Genomic DNA, 20,291 nt, shown 5'->3' on the forward strand with positions numbered 1-20,291 from the left:
CCATCACAATTATTGTTATTGATTCTAAAGCATATCAAACTGTATGAAATATGAGGCAGAAGCTAAAATATAAATTAATCATTCGGATGTCAAACCCAATTAAATTTCACTTTATTTGGAATCCTCATTTTGGAAAAATGGGGTTTAAAATGAGATTTACAATGCGAACTCCAAATAACAAGTATATTGAGGGGAGATGGGATTCTTGTTTTTGGGGGTCAAATGGGGACACCAAATCCCCATTTTCTCAAATCTCAATTCCAATTTTGTGGACCCAAACAATGGATTTGAAATTTTTAGGGATTGGGTATGTCAATTCTTGTTTGATTCCAACAACCAAATGAGGCCTTATGGTGTTTGAGCTTTTCACTCAACAAGACTTGATCCCTACTGAATTCATTAAGAATCAACAACTTCACCAATAAACCAAAAGTCCATTAACACTTATATTTATTATTAATAAAAATTATAATAATTCCATAACTCAATATTTCATCCACATATCATTTTACTTTATTTAGAAAAATAAATATAAATAGAGAACGAGTACGTGTTCAAAGCCAACAAAATAAAATAAATAAATCAATTAGACCATTATGCATCACTTTTAAAAATACCTATATATAAGAATCATGCACATGATAAAGATGAAATGTCCCTCAATAATTTTTTGGCACACTTTTTTAAGTACACAACCCAAATAATCAGTATAGAAACTTATAGTTCATTTATGTACTATTGTGCTTCACTGCAGAAAACGCATGAATAAAACGCATGCACATGGGTAACGGTGAGAAATGTCCAGAAGAAGAAAGACTAAAACACGGTGAAAACGAAATGAACCTACCACGAGTTGTTTCAGCCGCTTACCGTGGAGCGTTACGAGTTTTTCACGGGAAAAATCTCTGTTCATCTTATCTTAGAAAAAAGGAAGAATAAGCTACATTTGGATAATGGCGGCTGACAGCTTAGGCATTGTAATCATAAAAAAAGAAGGAAAAAGAAAGCATTTTGCCTGGGTACAAGATAAGAAGCAACTATGGTTGATTCCACGATGTGCTTTTTCTCCGTTTTTTATTAGAGCAAATAAATTATCGCCACGATCTGCAGAATAAGTCCATAGTAGGGGTAAATCTTTAATTCAAAACTAGGTCTCGCTTTAATTGAAGAGCAAGAAATAGGCTTGGAATACAGTTCGAGGTGAAAGGCAGTGTAGATTTTTTGATGGCAGCCATGAAAAAATCTGCAGGCAGGCAGCCAGTGGTAAGAAACAGCAAGGAAGTAAAACTATGGAGGGCAGGGGCTTCCTATAATGGGGAAAACAGTAACAGCGAGCTTAAAAACTTAGTAAATTCATGCCCCGGGGTGAAACAGAGGATAATTTTGGAAACACCCGGGCCTTTGTTGGCAAAATTGTTTTTCAGTTCTCCAGAAGATGCCGTGGAAGGCTTTGCTTCTATTTGGAAGGAGCGTTTGTCAGGTGTTCATTCATGGAGACCCGAACTTTGCTCGGGTTCTGCCAGCGTTCAAAGAAAGGCACAAGAGCGCACGAGAGAGGTTTTTTTGGTATATTTAAAAGAGCTGCGCCGCGGGGAGGTCGCGGGCAAATGTAAGAAGGAAATTGAGGAAATAGACAAGGAGTTTGGTAAGTGTATTAATTTATTGAGGAAGCCCAACAAAGTTCGTGAGTGGCATAAGTTGGAGGGTTTAAAACAGGGGTTGGATGCGCAGGGGAAGATTCTTCGTAAGAAATTTCTGGAATTCGAGAGGGCTTTGCAGTGCTTGGAATCTTATCTGAAGAATCCCCTTGAGGATTATGATTATTTTGATGCCTCCGGCGAGGAAAGGCCTGTTTTTGTGCTGGGCAATGGCTGGACGTGGGAGCAATTACACTGTATAATTGCTAGGGAGTGCAGACGTTTTGAGTCGTCTTTGCCTATGTATTCTAGCAGACGGGAAATCCTGGCACAAGTTCATTTGGAACAGGTTTTTGTTAATTTATCCTATTTTTATTTATTTTAGTTCAATCTCCAGGCTTTTGATGTTTATATTCTTTATGACATTTTGTTATAGTGTTTGTCTCCTTATGTGGCAATTAAGTTCAGTCTTAAGGTTGTTGATGTTTTGATGATAATTTTTTAGTATTTAACACCTAAAATTAGCCGAATTACTGCTATCTATGTCTAATCTTGAGGTTTTTGACATCTCCCTGTGATTGTTTTAGTATTCTCCTTAGTTGTAGTTGAATATTTGTTAAGCCATGCTGAATTTCGAGTGTTATTTCGTAGTTTTGGACCTCCTGTTGTAGCTGAATTACTGTTGACCGAATCAAATGACTAATATTCTGATGTTTTTTGTCATTGATAAATATTTATGCTACTATTTGAGTTTAATTACTGCAGTTGAGATAATTTTTTGAACCTTTGGAGGTTTGCTTTCCAAAATTTTGGTATTCCTCATCTCCTGCCCTCAGTTTAGTTGAATTATTGTTATCTGTTCTCTTCTTGTGATTTCTGATGCATACCTTTTTTTAGAAGTATACTTTATGCTAAACTGAGCTAAATATTAGGTTAATCATGACTACCCCATTATTTTGGTTAATTATTACTGCTTTACTGCATAATGCAGTACACAGGATAAAAATAGTTACCTTGGACGTGGGCTCTGTCGAAACAGAAACTGCAGTGTCATAATACGATTGCTTTACTGTTGTTTCAGCTTAAGAAACATCTCTCTTTTTTCAGGTTGGCTTTGAAGCACATTTTAATGTGCGAAATTGATTAGTTCCATAGGCTTTGAACTTTTGTCCTGTTGCCAACTATACTCAATTTGCTTGATTGCTCTACAGTTAGGCAGAAAACTGAAAGGTTGGATCCCAGACAATGTTTTTTTATGAGTCTTTCGAGCTGCCTGATACCCCTACTGTTCTACAAAGTATTTATCTAATGTCAAGAAAACTAGTCTAGATTTAGACAGGTAAATAAATAATGTAAAGGCTGAATGCTTGTCTATAGGAGAGAAACCTGTGGATGGAGTTTCAATGAGACCATACTTTAACTTTTGGCAGGTAGTCAGTGAATCTGGGCAGTTATTTGGTTGAAAGCAAATGCCAACCTTACCTCCTCCTATTTATTATTTTGTGTTGATGGGTGTTTTATGACCTCATCAACACAGATTTAAGTGCGAACTGACACTACATCTTCTCTTGAGCAAAGACCTCTGGTATACTAAAGATTGCATAGACATAGAGGTGATTCCAAGGTTCCTATTGCAAACATGTGACTTTGTGATGGATATAAGCTTGTTTGGCTTGACTTATGCTGGTAATCCAAGGGGACAAAAGGTAACAACATTTTGTATATTTGTTTATGTAATATCCCGGTCAAGTGATTTAGTTGAACAAAGGCATCAATTGTCCACTACTCTCAATCATAGGCCAGAATTGCCATTCAGACTATGAGCAGGGCATTTGAAATCAACCAGCCGTACAGTGTAGTGATGTGGGTCTACTGTATGGTGTAGGAGAAGCTGACTGTATGGGGTGGCTGAATGGCACACAGATTTGACGATGGGAGAGGTGTGGGGTTACGTACGATATGTGTGGATAAAGGCTGTATGGGGGGATGGGAAGAGTGTGATGTACTGTTGATGGGAGGCAGTGTACGGAGGGTGCCGAAAGGAGAATGGTAGGACCATACACAGTGAGTATGGGGCATATGTAATCCTCTGATTTTCAGTGTTACTTACAATGTGTTGCGTGAAGATGAAGTATAGGATTAACAATGTTATTGCACAAGTGCTAGAGGGATGATTACCATGTATCAAACAATGGCAAGTAACAATCAGTGCCAGAAAGTTGTATTGATTTGCCAAAGACAGGAACAGTTTTAGCCTATGAACACCAAGGTACCGTTTCAGATTTTCCAGATCTGAAACCAAACAACAAAGCAGAATAGGGTAAGGGTTTAATCCCACCAAAACTGTGATAGCTGAATAGGGAAGATCTTGCACTTCTGAAACGGTGAAGACAGTAGAACTCCAACTTGAATTCGCAATTACAATAAACAAATCAACTCGCATACCTACAACAATCCAACCTGATGGACTAGATACTTTGTTGGGTTTAGTGTAGAGATATACTAAATTGATTAGTTCCACATGCAAATGTTTTACTATCTTAATTTGTTTATTTTTATGATGGGGATATTACAATCTTCCTATCCCAAAAATTGCCTGTCCTCAAGCAATTGCAGCCCCAAGTGCTCCAAACTTTGTTAGCCCTCTCAAGTGGCGTTGTCAAGTAGTAGATGTTTCCAATGTATTAGAAACTCCTTGATGGTTTGGTTCCTTAGTTTCCTCTTTCAGATGTCAAGGATCTTGGCAGGTCACAATATGAGTTTCCTTTCTTCATTGACAGGTGGCAGGTCAACTGATACAGTGATGTGGTGATGTTTTGTCCCACGTCTTTCTTCAGGCAAGATAGGTGGAAGACGTGGTTGCGGCCTCCCTCCGATAACTCAATTTCGTAGGTGACTTCCCCTATGTGTTGGGTCACATAGTAAGGACCGTAAATATGTGGCCTCAACTTTTCCTTGCCACCGACCTTCAAGGATGACTATCTATGGGATTGTTGTCAAAGATATACCAAGTCATCCACCTCAAAGCTTCTCTTAATTCGATGCCTGTCAGCATAGATCTTTTGCTGATTCTGTGCCCATTGGAGATTTTCCTTCAGAAGCCTTAAAATGTCTTGTCTTTCCTGAAGCCAATCCTTTGCTCTCGACGCACGATTGTCTCCCAAAATCGTGTCCACAAATGAGTGGGGTTCATATCCATAGAGTGCTTTGAAAGGCACCATTCCAATCGACATGTGGCAAGTGATGTTGTAAGTTGTAATAGTGCTCCCCTAGATGCAACCATTTAACCCACGCCCTTGGGTACGTTAAAAATTGTTGATGCGAGTTTTGTGTCACTACATAACATATTAGTAATTGGATGCTTGATACAGAATATCAAATACACAATTCCTCTCTTGAAAAGTTATCTCTCATGGGACATGAGTATAACTCCAATGTTCCTTACACCGTTGGATACTCGCTCAGTTTTATCAATGTGATTTGCTGGTAATCACGTAGGCGGCCTTACGTTTTCTTGTTTGAGAAAAATTTGGATCTTGGTGAGAAAATGGAGATGGTGGTTCGGTGTGAATGCTAGATGATGTTGATGGCGCGATGATGGCAATGTAGGGTGAATGGCGATGGAAGGTGAGAATGCCGATGTTTTGGTTTACTTCTCTAACTAACCTCTTCTAAGCATGAAATTTGGCTACTCAACTACTCCTACTCCTAAGAATGGAAGGTTAGCAGATGGACGGGGATCGAATCTAATGAAGGCTAACCAGCGGCCCTACCTCCATAGATGCAACGCTTCAAAGGAAAGTAAACTAGATCACCACACAAAGCCTCCCAACCAGCCGCTAGGATGCTAGTGGCCTAGTGTTGACCCCTATCAAACATCTACCAAAGCTACCATGCAACTATCCATTTTATTTTACTCTTACTCTTAACAACTTGAAATGAAATTGCTTCAACTTGAAAAGAAAATTTAACTATGTGGAAGTAGAAAACATGCAATAACACCCAATGTTCTTAGTCAACATGCAATGAAAAAGAGAGCACTTTGGTATTATTTTCGCAACAATTTCTCCAACCCCTCCTCTTTACAAATGAGAGCCAATGGCCTTATATAGAGGTCCAAAATACAATGGACGGTAGAGATCAAAACAAGATCGACGATCCAGATTGGATCCAAAAACCCTAATTAGGGTTGCCACCCCATCGGCCAATGAGAAGATGCCACCTCATCAATGGACCAATGAAAAAAGTGCAAAAGTGGCAACCAATGAGAAGGCACCAAAATGGTGGCCAATCAGAAACAAACACTTGTCCTATTCTAGAAGAAAGAGAAAGTTGCCACTTGGGCTTACATAAGATGATCTTCTAATATAATTCTTCCTTTTTCTTTTGTTCTTTTAGCTAAGGCAATGAACTTAGCTAGCCTTGCGTTAACTTCTTCCATAGGAGGACAAGGTGTGTGCTTCGCTCGGAGTTCTGCTGACTTTGCCACGCTGTTTGCTGCTTGTAGTATCCTTTCGTGATCCTTCTCATATTCCTTTGCAAACCCAATAAAAGCATTGAGTGAGGAAAAGGTGTTCAGATGTTTCCTTTTGACGGCAGCCTTTCCTAACTCATCCAATCTCGATCTAAATCCTGTCTCACTGACATCCTCCTCTCTAATACCCTCAAAATCAAGCGCCACCCCAACGTCGCTCATCATGGTCGAAATGGAAGTGTCGACGCTTGGGCCGTGTTGTGCAATCTCATCATGAATTTCTTCAAGTGTTCTGAATCTGGTAGTCAATGCGACATACCAAGATTCAACTATGCTCAATCCTCTCTCATCACTGTAGCCACTTGATTCTGAATCAGAGCTCACCTCCACTGCGGCCCCTTTATCACTCGAATTGACCTCTTGGCTTCTAGCCTTAGTTATACTCTCCCTTGACGGCGCTGCCCGCTATCTCTTGGCTGGAGGTTCCGAACGTTCTTGGCTTTTCTCTACCTCCAAAGCCCTCTTCTTGCTATTTCTAACTGTCTCCGATTGCCGGCCACTTCCTTCAACTTTTTGTCCGATTGATTCTACTAGACCTTCCTTTGGTTTCATCATCTCATAAGTAAGGAGAACCTTTTGTCTTTGTAGCTTTCTCAACTTGGCATTATACCACGACTTGGTATGCAAATCTACTGTCCTTGTGATTGCCTCCAAGGAAGGATCCTGATGATCGTCCCAATCCACTGGATTCAACTCTGTTCCAACTACTGTCTCATAGTCTTCTCTCAACACACTACGATTATCCTCCAATTGATCGGGAATATCAAGGCCTCTCCATTTGATATCTCTCATCATGTTTACCGACAATCTCGAGAAAGCTAGCTTTCTCACGTGAAAATCATCCTTTGCATTGGCCCAAAAGTCCTCTATAGTGGGAACATGCTTAAATTCGCTTTCATGAGATGCCTTGATAAGATCAACAGGGTCGAATCCTTGCCTTGCTCTGTACCATCCTAGATGATACCACTCCAATTCCTTTTCCGCAGCCTCAAAGGCGGCCCGATTTGGGCAACTATCATTGCCAATTATAATTGAGAAGGAAACGCCTGTTTTCCCCTCATTCCTCATTACTCTATCATAGTGCTCAAGCTGCCTAGCCAATTCCATCAAAACTACCTTGTCGGGCGGGTATCTTGGAAGCCTCTTGGGACAAACTGTACTTCCTGCCACTCTAATGTATGTGAATTGCGGGAATTGGATGAACCAACTCCCAAACTTCTTAATCCTTGCTTCTGCTTCCGATGAAAGTCTCTTAGCAGGCGCCCCTTGTAATACCCTTACTGTCTTCATGGCGAATGCATCGCAAAACATCTTGTAATCCTTGTTATTGTGCAAATGAAGCTGCGGATAGCATTCATGCACCAAATATTGCCCCGGCCCATTACCAATCTCTCCTAAGGCCCTAAGTCCCGGACTCTCATACAATCTAGCAATTAAGTAAAACAGATAGGATCCCATGTAGAATTGCCTTTGGTTTTGAACTGTTCTAAGTTGCAACTCTAAATTTTCACTTATGATCCTAGCCCAATCAAATTTTCCTTTTCCCTTTTCATTTTCATCAATGAAGAAGTACATCCAATTTTCGAATTGCATAGCTTGAGTTAGGCCCATGATCCGGCTGAGAAGAACAATGAGATCGCCATATTCCGGCTTGAAATCTGCCACTGTAAGCCTTGTTGATTTGTTAACTCCTTTCCTTCCTTCGTGTATCCAATTCCGCTTTAGATGTGAGAAGTAGGCCTCTTGGTTACCTTGAAATGATTTGGCCGCCTGATCCACCATTACAACTGTCATGCCCTTGCTTTGGGGAATATTAAATGTCTCTTCAATTGCTTGTTCGCCAATGTTGGCCAACACTCTCTTCCCTTCGCCAAAAATGATGGATTTACTGTTTAGATCAAATCTGGATGCACACTCCATAATCAATTCCGGACAAGGCAAAGTAGGAGGAAAAGCTGCTGCATGTACAATTCCGCTCTTGTATATCCTCATTGCCAAGGGGGATTGTCCTTCCTTTAGTCTGTCCCTCATCCGTATCATGTCCACTGTAGCGATATTAGTATCAGTTATTTTCTTCATTTTCGAGAAGAAGGAAGTTTTGGGCGTCATATCCTCTTTGTCTTTCTTAGCGTTTGCCCGCTTGGGATTCTTACTTGCACTATCATCCTCCATGCTCGTCGCCCTATTACGGGATGGTAGAGTGGTGGACCAAAAGGCAAGAAGAACCAAGTAGTGCAATTCTTAGAAAAGAGCGAAAGAATGGATGTCAGCTTAAGCACTCTTTGCAACTCTAGATGATGACTTTCACCTTAACTAATAATCTTATAGCAACTTTTCGGAACCCGGGATATGACATCAAAGAATTACAAATCCCTTTGCAAATTAGAAAACAAAGCCTCTAAGCTTATCCAACACTTGCCTTCTATGCAAAAATCAAACTTTCATATGTATCTCTTCTCTCAACAAAATTGCCCAAATCTGATATAAAAATTGCAGCCCCTCTAGAAAATCAGAATTTTGTCTTCCACAAATTTCGGCCCTCACAAAATTCGGCTCCCACAAAATTCGGCTAAGCATGAAAAAAAAATCTGCCCTTCCACAAAATTCGCCCAAGCAAAGAAGGAGCAAAATCTGTAAAATCTGCCACCTAGGGCACAAATCGCAGCCCACAAAGTGGAGCAAAAATCCCCAAAACGCAAAAAATCTGGCCCTTAGACAAATCGCCCAACAATGGCAATGGAGAAATTGCTCAAAAATCGCCAAAAAACTGCCTTCCACCAATTTCGCCCAAGTCTGGAAATCTGCCCTTGCTTCAAATTCGCCCAAGCATGAGGAGCAAATGAATTGATGAAAATGAAATGGGAGGGGACTCCCTTTATAGCAGCTTTCACCTTCCTCCCAGGCTAGCCGACTTGGTCCTATAGAGGAAAAAAAAACAAAATTAAAGCTAAGTTAGTGGCCCACTTTAAATACTTTGCCAAAATTTTAATTTTCTAAAATGAAAACTGCACTTTTAATTTACTAATTAACCACAAATTGCAAAACGAAATTGAATAGTGCCTTGGGGATGCTAAAAATTTCTATTTAATGAGGGTTTGCTAATTAATACATCCTTGAAGTTGAATTTTGGCTAACCAAAAGCCATTTCTTAATATTAATTTACCAATTTCATTAAATACCAAAAGCTTTCAAGGCAAATTTAATCTATTAAAGCCAATTTTTGCAATTTTCCTCTAAATCGATTTTGCTAAATAATTAAAATTTTATGACAAAAAATAAAATTGCCTCTAGAGTAAAAATCGATTTTGCAATTTAACTTCATCTTACAAAATTAAATTCTATTTCACCAAAAAAAATAAGATTTTCCAAGAACCTAAGTCTAACGAAAATTTCCTTATTTGAAAATCATTCAAATTTACAATTAAATCCAAATTTTCAAAAGAAATCGTCTAAGTACAAAATTCACAATCTTATCCTGCCAAGTTGAAATCAATTTTGAACTTATTCGGCCTAAGGATAGAATTGATAGCTCTGGAAAATCAAGTTGAAACCGGGTGAAAAATACATCTAACCTTCTCCACTGGCCCTAAAGGCGATTAAAAGGGGGTCCCCAAGATTTTGGGGCGATGTGTGAAAACCTCACAACAAAAATTAGTTTAGAGGTACCCTTCCAGCCACTTATTCAAAATTTCTATTTGGTTGTCAGTTTGGGGGTGATAGCTGGTGCTTAGCAACAATCCTGTCCCTGTCGACCGAAATAGTTTTGTGTAGAAAGTGTTGGGAAAGCGACTGTCCCTGTTACTCACTATATTTCATGGCAACCCGTGTAGGCATAAAACCTCCCTAATAAATTTTGCCACTTGTGCAACTTGGAACTTGGTGGTGGTGAAGAAATGTGCATAGTTTGTTAGCTTGTTGAACACTACAAAAATGCAATCTCTACCATTTTTACCTTTAGAATTCCAATGATAAAGTCCATGGAGATGCTATCCCACTTTTGTTTTGGTATTGGCAATGGTTATAACAAGCCTACCAGTAATGTGTGTTCAAATTTGTTTTCCTAACATGTCACACATTCACGAAAGTACTGCAAGACATCATTCATAAGTCCTTTCCATGAAAATCTCTCCTTGATCTGTCTGTAGGTCTTGAGGAATCTTCGGTGTTTGCCAACTTTAAGGTGTGCATTTCTTTCAAAATTTTCTATTTCATTGTGGATTTAGGCACCTCGTAGATCTTGTCCTTGTAGTAGATGATGTTGCCAACTACCTTGCATCGTTCATCCTGAATGTTGCTATCCATTAGCTTATATGCAAAAGTGTTCTTGGAGTATTCCACGAGCAAGTATGCCTTTCAATTGGCTGAAACTTGGGATAATGAATAGATGGCAGGTTTCTTGACAAAACATTTGCCACAATATTTTTATTTCCTTTCACATATTCAATATTGTAGTCAACGGCTTGAATCTTATCCATTTTTGTTGTCTCTCATTTAGATCCCTATCTTCTAGAAAGCATCTCAGGCTATTGTGATCGGTACGAACAACAAACTTGGCATGCATCAGATATTGGTGAAACTTGGTCAGTGCGTGCACAATGGCCAACATCTTTTTATCATAGATCTAATATATCTGTTCACCCTGTGTGAATTTTTGACTCTCTAAAGCTATCAGGTGCCAATCCTGCATCAATATTGCGCTACTACCCTCATCAGAGGCATCGCACTCAAGATGAAAGTTTGAGTAAAATGTGGCAATGCAAAAACCAGACAAGTAATCATTGCTTCCTTCAATTTCTTGAAGGTGTGTTGTGCCTGTTCACTCCACTGAAGAGATCCCTTCTTAATCAAATCCGTCAATGGTGTGTTGAGCTGAAAGAGCCCTTTTACAAATCTCCTGTAGTAACTGCACAATCCAAAGAATCCCCACAAATTTGAGAGAATTTTTGGCCGCAGTTGCTGATGACATGTCCCTAATATAATACATCTGTCATCCCAAACTCGCACTTGGACCATTTGGCGAACAACAACTGCATCTATAATGTCCCATTTTTTGGAGGAGTTAATTATAAAGTTATCAATTAAAAAATATATATTACAAGGTAACTTTATAAATTAAATAAAAAAAATCTTCTAGAGGTTGCTAGAAGAAGCGGAGAAAAATTAAAAAGGAGGCCGACCTATCAAGGAAAAAAGAATAAATAGGCATTGAGGGCTCATTTCCTATCATCAAGTTTTATTATTGAATTTTTGCTAATGTGCGTTGTGGAGCCTAGGGTTTCTGCAAGTAGTCACAATTGGCCATTGAGAACGAACACTCTCAATTGGTACGCAATTTTGAGGGTGTGAAAGATCACCTGAATTATTGCAACTGTGGGAAGGATATTTCAGTCCTTTCACTTGTGCTTAATTGCTGGTTTGGAGTTTCCAGTGGAGTTGCACTTTCACCATATCATCTTCAGCATTTAGTCTCCACCATTTGATCAATCTAGGTTCTTCATTTCAATCTGTAGTTGCAACAAGTTCTCAATTGTATACAGTCAGTTAGGGTTTCTCTGTAATGTGCTATGTCATAATGTTTTGGTGCTGAAATTTGCCATATCATTTGTAAAAACATTTGGTTTTCATGGAATGAATACATTGGCACTATTATTTCTTTTATTTCAGCAATATATTTAAGCAGTGTATTAAATTTAGGGTTTTGTTTAGTGGCCTATTGGTACAAGTCATTACAGTGGTATTAGAGCGGTTTCCTGCCAGCCTGATAGGGTCACCCAGCCACCATTTAATTTAGTTTACAAAAGAACCAACATAACTGAGAATATGGTTGAGAGACATTCTCAAAGCCCATCCAGAAGTGTGCGAGATGATGAGACTTTACAGCAACAGGAGAGGCTTCTATAGTCAATAGAGGCAAGTACACAGGCAATGATGGTTATGATGCAACATTTGATTGGGGAAAATAGGAGGAATAATCATAATAATGACCAAGATGACAGGAGCATAGCAGGATCACAACATAGGACACGGTCTGGAACAGCTGACAGACCCACACGTCCTACATTTAGAGAAGAAACTCCAGCACGCACACCTGATGCCATGGTAATAGATATTGTAGATGAACTCCGACAAGTGAGGAATGAGTGGGATTCATTACCAGAATATGTACAGGATGGATGGACATTTGACAGGTCCCTGAACTATAGAGCTGCCAGGCAGAAGCAAGTAGATAAACACAGTGAGTTACAACAGGTCACCAACAAGTTGGTATTACCCACATTTGATGGTAGTGGAAAAATGACTGCTCATGCATGGATTCATGAGGTGGATATTTTCCTATCTTTGAAGACGATGACAGAATTTGAAGCACTCAAGTATGCCACTTTACATTTAGATGGGGCAGCACATGATTGGTGGACACATTGCATGATCACATTGCAACACAATCAGGTAACCACTTATCAGGAGTTTGTGGATAGATTGATAGAAAGGTTTGATAAAAAAAATCCTGAAGTTTATTTCTGGGAGTTAGCCCAGTTGAGATAGTCAGGAGGCTTAGAATAATTTATCAATGACTTCCAGAAGCTTGCAGTGATGGTGCTTGAGATTTTAGAAAGGAGGCTAGTCATTTTATTCACAGAGGGATTAACTGAACCACTCAAGGGGTGGATAAAGGCCTTTGATCCTCCTACATTACAGGAAGCCATGAAGAAAGCCCGCAGTATGGCACTTGCAGCTCCAGCAAACCGGTTTAGTTCAAAGAGTTCTTCATCATTTAGAGATAACAAAGGGGAATTCAGCAAGGGTAAAGAGAAGGTTAGTGACTCAAAAGACAAGCTAGCTGCACCTTGGGATAAGGAAACACTTAATAACCTGCGTTGGAAGAAGCTATGCTTCTTTTGCAAAGGTCCTTATGAGTTTGGTCATGATTGTCCTATGAAGCCTAAGGGGAAGGCTAACTGGGTGATGTGGGCTTATTACCAAGGTTCAGATTCAGATATCTCAGAGCACCATGATGAGGCAGAGGGTGAACAAGAGGTAGATAGTGCTGAGAAAAAAGAGGCTCCAGAGATACATTTATAGGAGGCATGTCTGTTTAGTATTCAAAGAGAGGGATCTTTCAAATTTTGGGAAGTCTTGGCAGGACAAAAGATTATTACTCTATTGGATACAGGTGCCACGCATAATTTCATTGATGCACGATTTGTGGGGAGGCGTGGACTCGTTATTGAGGAGTTCGAGGGACTGAGAGTTAAGGTAGCTGATGGATATACTCTTCGTTGTGATAGGATGGTGCGAGATCTACCTTTGCGCCTGAACAACTATGAGTTTAAGGCGGACTATCATGTGGTCAACATGGGTGACATGGACATAGTATTGGGGATGTAATGGCTACATTCTTTGAAGGAGGTTACCCTGAGATTGGAGGATATGGAGATACGATTCGTGGTGGATGGCAAGACTCATGTGCTGCAGGCTATCCGTAATGGTGATGTCAGGACTATCTCATTTAGGCGGTTGGAGAGATTAGCCAAACATAATAATATAGAGTGGGCGGCAATATGTGCTTTGATGCCTACCCAGGAGGGGTAACATAAGACTGAATATCATCCAGATATTCAGAAATTGAGAATCAAGTATGGGAAGGTATTCAGTGAGATTCCACTAGGCAGGCCACCAGACAAAGGTATTGAGCACATTATTGAGTTGGAGGAAGGTGCTAAGCCTGTCATGATCACACCATATCGGCACCCAAAACGACTCAAAGATGAGATCGAGAGGACCATCAATGAGTTGCTAGCAATGGGACACATCAGACCAAGTAAGTCACCCTTTGCATCTTCTGTTGTTTTGGTAAAAAAGAAGGATGGTACTCTACGAATGTGTATTGATTACGAGGTGTTGAATAAGAGAACTATAAAGAACAAGTATCCCATCCCACGCATCGATGAGCTAATAGACGAATTGCATGGGGCTTGTTATTTCACAAAAATTGATTTGAGATCAGGCTATCACTAGATTAGAGTTCGAGAGCAGGATATTGAAAAAACTGCTTTTAGATGTCATTACGGGCATTTCGAGTTTGTAGTCATGCCTTTTGGTTTGACTAATGCACCTGCCACTTTTCAGTCCACTATGAACAAGGTCTTCCACCATCAGTTGAAGAAATTTGTGCTAGTGTTCTTTGATGATATTTTGATCTATAGCAGGACATGGCAGGAACATTTAGAGCACTTGGAGATAGTATTAAGCATTTTGCAGAGCGAGTCCTTGTATGCCAAGGAGTCCAAATGTGATTTGGGGATGACAAAATTGTTGTATCTTGGACACATCATTAGTGTGGAAGGAGTGCGAATAGATCCTGAAAAGATCCGTGCTATTGTTGATTGGCCACCACCAGAGAACCTTACACAGTTAAGAGGGTTCCTTGGTCTATGTGGATTCTATCGCAAGTTTGTTAGTGGCTACTCACGACATGCAGCGCCCATGACAGATTTGCTGAAGAAAGGGGCATTTGTGTGGACTCGGGAGGCACAGGAGTGTTTTATGCGGTTCAAGGAAATAATGACTACATGCCCAGTATTAGCATTACCTGATTTCACAAAGCCATTTGAGCTTCAATGTGATGCTTCTGGAGAGGGAGTCGGTATTGTACTCATGCAGGACAAGCATCCTATAGCTTATGAGAGTAGGAAACTCAGAGGGGCTGAGAGATCATTCAACATATATGATAAGGAGATGTTGGCCATCATGCATGCCTTGGCCAAATTCAGACAGTATCTTGTGGGCAGCAAATTTTGTATTAAAACTGATCATAATAGTTTGAAGCACTTTTTGGGACAGCGGGACCTGAATGATCGTCGACAGAAGTGGGTGAGTAAGTTATAGGCATATGATTTTGATATCACATATGTTAAGGGGACACAGAATATTGTTGCAGATGCTTTATCCCATAGGCCACACCTTACTTCTATGATTCAGATATCAGAGGATTGGCGACACTTGATTGTAGCAGAATATGCCAAAGACACGTGGGCCTTTGCTATAGTGGAGGGGACAACAATGGACACTAGATACACTCTCATAGATGATTTGATCATTTACAAGAACATGATTTACTTAGTCTCAGGATCGAAAGTGAAGCAGTTGATTTTGAGAGCATTCCATAATTCACCTACAGTAGGCCATCCTGGGTATTTCAAGACTTACAGGTTAGTATGGGAACAGTTCACTTGGAAGGGACTTAAGGTTGATGTTTTGCAGTATGTGCGTGAATGTCATGTTTGCTAGCAGAACAAACAAGAGCACACTTATCCAGCAGGGCTCCTACAACCACGTCCTATTCCTGACAGGAAGTGGGAGTGCATCTCTATGGATTTTATTACGGGCTTGCCTAGGGCCCAGGGGCGTGATTGTATCTATGTGGTGGTGGATAGGCTGACAAAATATGCTCACTTCTTCCCTATCGCTACTATATACTCAACAACTCAGGTGGCAGAGGTCTTCTTCAGGGAGATTTTTAGATTACACGGTTTGCCTCGGAGCATTGTGAGTGACAGGGACAGCCGCTTCATGAGTCACTTTTGGCAGGAGATATTTCGGTTCTGTGGCATTGAGCTTACACGTAGTACTAGTTATCACCCACAGACTGATGGTCAAACAAAGATTGTAAACAAATGGGTGGAAGGGTATTTGAGGAATTATGTGGCAGATCAATAGCGAGCTTGGGTTAGATGGATATATCTCTGTGAGTATTGTTACAATACTACATATCATATGACTATACAAATGACACCCTTCATGGCACTTTACGGTTATGAGGCACCTAGTTTCTTAGATTTGTTGTTGGGAGACAGTCGAGTACCCCGTGCAGGTGAACTATTACAGGAAAGTAAGGATATAGTTGCTACTCTCAGAGACAACATTGCTAGAGCTCAGAATCAGCAAAAACAATATGTAGACAAGAAGAGGACCGAGTGTAGTTTTGAGGTAAATGATATGGCTTACCTCATCTTGCAGCCATATAAGCAGTCCACTCTCAAGAAGAGTGGTGTAGAGAAACTCAAGCCACGCTATTATGGACCATTCGAGATCATCAAACGAGTTGGTGAGGTGGCTTATGAGTTGGAGCTTCCCACAGACAGTAGAGTGCACAATGTGTTTCATGTATCACGCCTCAAAAAGGCGTTGGGTCAGAATGTGATGCCTTCTGCAGTATTACCTCCCTTGGATGATGAGGGGAAATTGATCTTAGTGCCAGAATCCATTCTGGATAGTAGAGAGAAGCAACTTCGCAGGAGAGTAATCAGAGAGTATCTAGTTAAGTGGAAAGATTTACCTGATGAAGATGCTACTTGGGAGGGAGAGGTGATTTTGCAGCATCCATCATTAAGATTGCTTGAGGCCAAGCAATTTTAGGAGGGGCGGACCTGTAATGTCCCATTTTTTGGAGGAGTTAATTATAAAGTTATCAATTAAAAAATATATATTACAAGGTAATTTTATAAATTAAATAAAAAAAATCTTCTAGAGCTTGCTGGAAGAAGCGGAGAAAAAAAAAAAAGGAGGCCGACCTATCAAGGAAAAAAGAATAAATAGGCATTGAGGGCTCATTGCCTATCATCAAGTTTTATTATTGAATTTTTGCTGATGTGCATTGTGGAGCCTAGGGTTTCTGCAAGTAGTCACAATTGGCCATTGAGAATGAAAACTCTCAATTAGTACGCAATTTTGAGGGTGTGAAAGATCACTTGAATTATTGCAACTGTGGGAAGGATATTTCAGTCCTTTCACTTGTGCTTAATTGCTGGTTTGGAGTTTCCAATGGAGTTGCACTTTCACCATATCATCTTCAGCATTCAGTCGCCACCATTTGATCAATCCAGGTTCTTCATTTCAATCTGTAGTTGCAACAAGTTCTCAATTGTATACAACCAGTTAGGGTTTCTCTGTAATGTACTATGTCATAATGTTTTGGTGCCGAAATTTGCCATATTATTTGTAAAAACATTTGGTTTTCATTGAATGAATACATTGGCACTATTATTTCTTTTATTTCAGCAATATATTTTAGCAGTGTATTCAATTTAGGGTTTTGTTTAGTGGCCTATTGGTACGGGTCATTACAGCATCTCCATAATTTTGAGGACTTAATCCAAATGCCTCAAATGCTCTTACCAAATTTTACCGTAGATAAGGATCTCATAAAAAATTACCAACAAGAACTTACACAATTGTTTGTTGAATATACAGTTCATGCAAGATTGAAAAGTGGTTGGCGCATTTGTTATTTCAAATGGCATGACCAAAAACTCATAAGGTCTGTGACATTGGAAAGCCTTCTTTTCCGCATCTTGTTCTCTCATATGATTTTGATGATACCCAAAATGGAGATCTATTTTTAAAAAATAAACTGTGCCATGGAACTGGTCGAGCAGTTCATCTATCTTGGGAATCAGATGTCAATTTTTGTCATCTTTTTGTTCAACGCATGATAGTCCACACACATCCGTAATGTCCCATCCTCCTTTTTAACTAGAACCATTGATGATGCAATGGGGCTTGAACTGGGTTGGATCCATCCTTCGTTGAGAAGCTTCTGAATTGTCTTTTCAATCTCATCTTTAAACTTCTTGGGATAGCAGTATGATGTGGTGATGACAGGCTTGGTGCCAACCTCCAGTTCGACAATATGCACAAAACCCTAATTTAAAGGTAGGCTAGGTGGAATGTCTGAAAAAACCATATCATGTTTGTCCAAAATGACTTGAAGCTCATCATCTTGGTAGTACACTCGTTGCCCCTTTATAGGTTTTGTTGAAATGAAGCAATTTGTTGTCTAGGCATTTTTGTCATGTCGAGACAAGGCTTCCATCCGTTGTGCTGAAATCTCCTTCGGTCCATCACCCATCCCTCTCAGCACAACCTTCTTTCCATGAACTTTGAAGGAGAACTCCATTCACTTGAAACTTTGTGTACTCGTCTAAAGTCTCCATTAGAATGATCTTCATGTCATCCAGATCCATTGTAAAGAAGTCATCCATCACCGTGTGGTTTCCCATGGTAATGTTCAGTTGCGGGACTAGGTGAGTGCATGATAAGAGAGTTATTCTTGCCACCTTGACTTGGAATCACACATGTGCCTTTTTAGGTAAACCTCATTGCTTTACGAGTGACAAGTTAATGAAATTAAGTGTAGCTACTTTGTCCAGCATTACTATGACTCTTTGTCCTTGGAGGGTTCACATACCTTGAAAACCATGCACCTCAAGCTATTGACTAGAGCAATGGTGTCAACACGCTGTACCACTGTGGCGTTCCTCTTTTTATGGATTAAGATGACCTCCATGGGATCCTCCTATCAGCTATCCCCTTTGGGTACCAAATCCTCCTATTCTTCCTCATCGTTTGACATGACCTCAATGTAGTGTATTTTTTCTTTTCCTAAGCATTTGTGCCTAGGTTCCCACAACTCCTTATAGATGAAATCGAGTTTTCTCCTCCTAAGTTCTTGTCCTTTGTGTTCGTGGAGGGAAGGTCGACATGGAGGGTCAAGAACGTGTAGGATGAGGATTTTACTTTCCTGTTACTAAGTTGTCGTTGTGCCATTGTGTTCTCCAGATATTTTGTCTTTGGTTTTCATAGGATTTCCTCCACGAGTTACTGAGTGTCGTTAATCTAAACTTGATTCCTTGTGAGCTCTGTCAACAATGACATGAGACCACAAGTGGGATCTTTTGAATCTTCATTCTATCGAGTGGGAACACCTTTGTTTCCAGGTATAAACTTCCATCGACTGTCCATAGGTTGGTAGGATTACTGGCTTCTATACCACTGAAATATCTCGGTTGAGTGATTTAGTCGTACGAAGGCATCAATTGTTCACTACCCTTAGTTGCAGGCCATAATTGCTTTATGATTTTGGAGCTGAACGAGCTTATGAACTATGAGCAGGCCGTCTAAAATCAACCGGTCGTACAGTGTAGGGGATGTGGGTCTAACGTACAGTGTAGAAGCTAATTGTACAGGGTGGTGGGATGTCGCATAGGCTTTTACGATGGGAGAGGTGTGGGCTGACGTATGATATGTGTGGATGGAGGCTGTATAGGGGGGTTGAAAGAGCTTGATGTATGGTTGATGGGTGACAACGTATGGAGAGTGTTTTGATTGCCATACAGTGGTAGGATGCCCATGGACGGAGGGTGCTGAGTGGAGAATGGTAGGACTATACACGGTATGGGCTGTGTGTAATTCTTTGAATTGCAGCGTTACTTACAGTGGTTTGTTGTGTGAAGAAGAAGTATAGGATTAATAGTGTTATTGCACAAGTGCTAGAGAGATGATTACTAAGTATCAAACAACGCCAAGTACTAGTTAGTGCCACAAAGTTGTATTGATTTGCCAAAGATACAAACAGATTTATCCGATGAACACCAAGGTAGCATTTCAAATTTTCCAAATCTGAAATCAAAAGGGCGAGGGTTGATTGCCACCGACATTGTGATAGCCAAATAGGGAAGATCTTTCATTTCCGAGATGGCAAAAAGAGCAAAACTCCAACTGGAATTCGCAATTACAATAAACAAATCAAGGCAAATACCTATGATAGTCTAATCCAATGGACATATATATCCTGTTGGAGGAAAAACTTTTGAGGGAGAAAGAAGTTGTCAACACATGACATGACAAACACCTATATAAATTAAAAATAGAAATGGGCCTTGAGATATACTAAATTGATTAGTACCACACACAAAAACCTGTCCACTTCAAAAAGTTAGGCCTCATCTAAGTCACCCATTTCACATAAGGACAATGTGTTACATCCCAATTTTTGACCTAGCTTGAAATATAGCTGTTGAGGTTCGTATGAAGTCAGTTGGCAGTTTAATTTGATATAATTTGGCAAAATGGTAAGATGGTCGTTATGATTTCAAGTGAAGATGACATGTTAGTTGATTGTTAATCGCGAATTCATGGAATTAAGATGAAAGGTTAACTGTTATGATTATTTATGATTAAATAATTTATAATTTAATTACGTAGAAATTCCTTGCAGGGAGCATGTTGAAGGGGTGGAAGCATTGTCAGAAAAGAATTAGGCAGGGCATCACCATCATTGG

At 39.9% G+C, this 20,291-nt stretch overlaps 1 protein-coding gene across 2 annotated transcripts in view; it reads left to right on the forward strand.

Annotated features, from left to right (window-relative positions):
• The first annotated feature begins 1,056 nt into the window (after window positions 1-1,056).
• LOC149569940 (ATP-dependent RNA helicase DEAH12, chloroplastic-like) overlaps window positions 1,057-20,291 on the forward strand; it is a 48,821-nt gene continuing 29,586 nt past the window's right edge. For both annotated transcript variants that reach the window (XM_089822617.1, XM_089822618.1), the window contains exon 1: window positions 1,057-1,986. In XM_089822617.1, coding sequence (XP_089678743.1) covers window positions 1,225-1,986 — 762 coding nt within the window. In that variant the 5' untranslated portion in view covers window positions 1,057-1,224. The remainder of the gene's footprint in view (window positions 1,987-20,291) is intronic.

Source organism: Cupressus sempervirens, chromosome 3 (assembly GCF_028749045.1).
Source record: "Cupressus sempervirens isolate cs-2001-9-10 chromosome 3, ASM2874904v1, whole genome shotgun sequence".
Taxonomy (NCBI): Eukaryota; Viridiplantae; Streptophyta; class Pinopsida; order Cupressales; family Cupressaceae; genus Cupressus; species Cupressus sempervirens.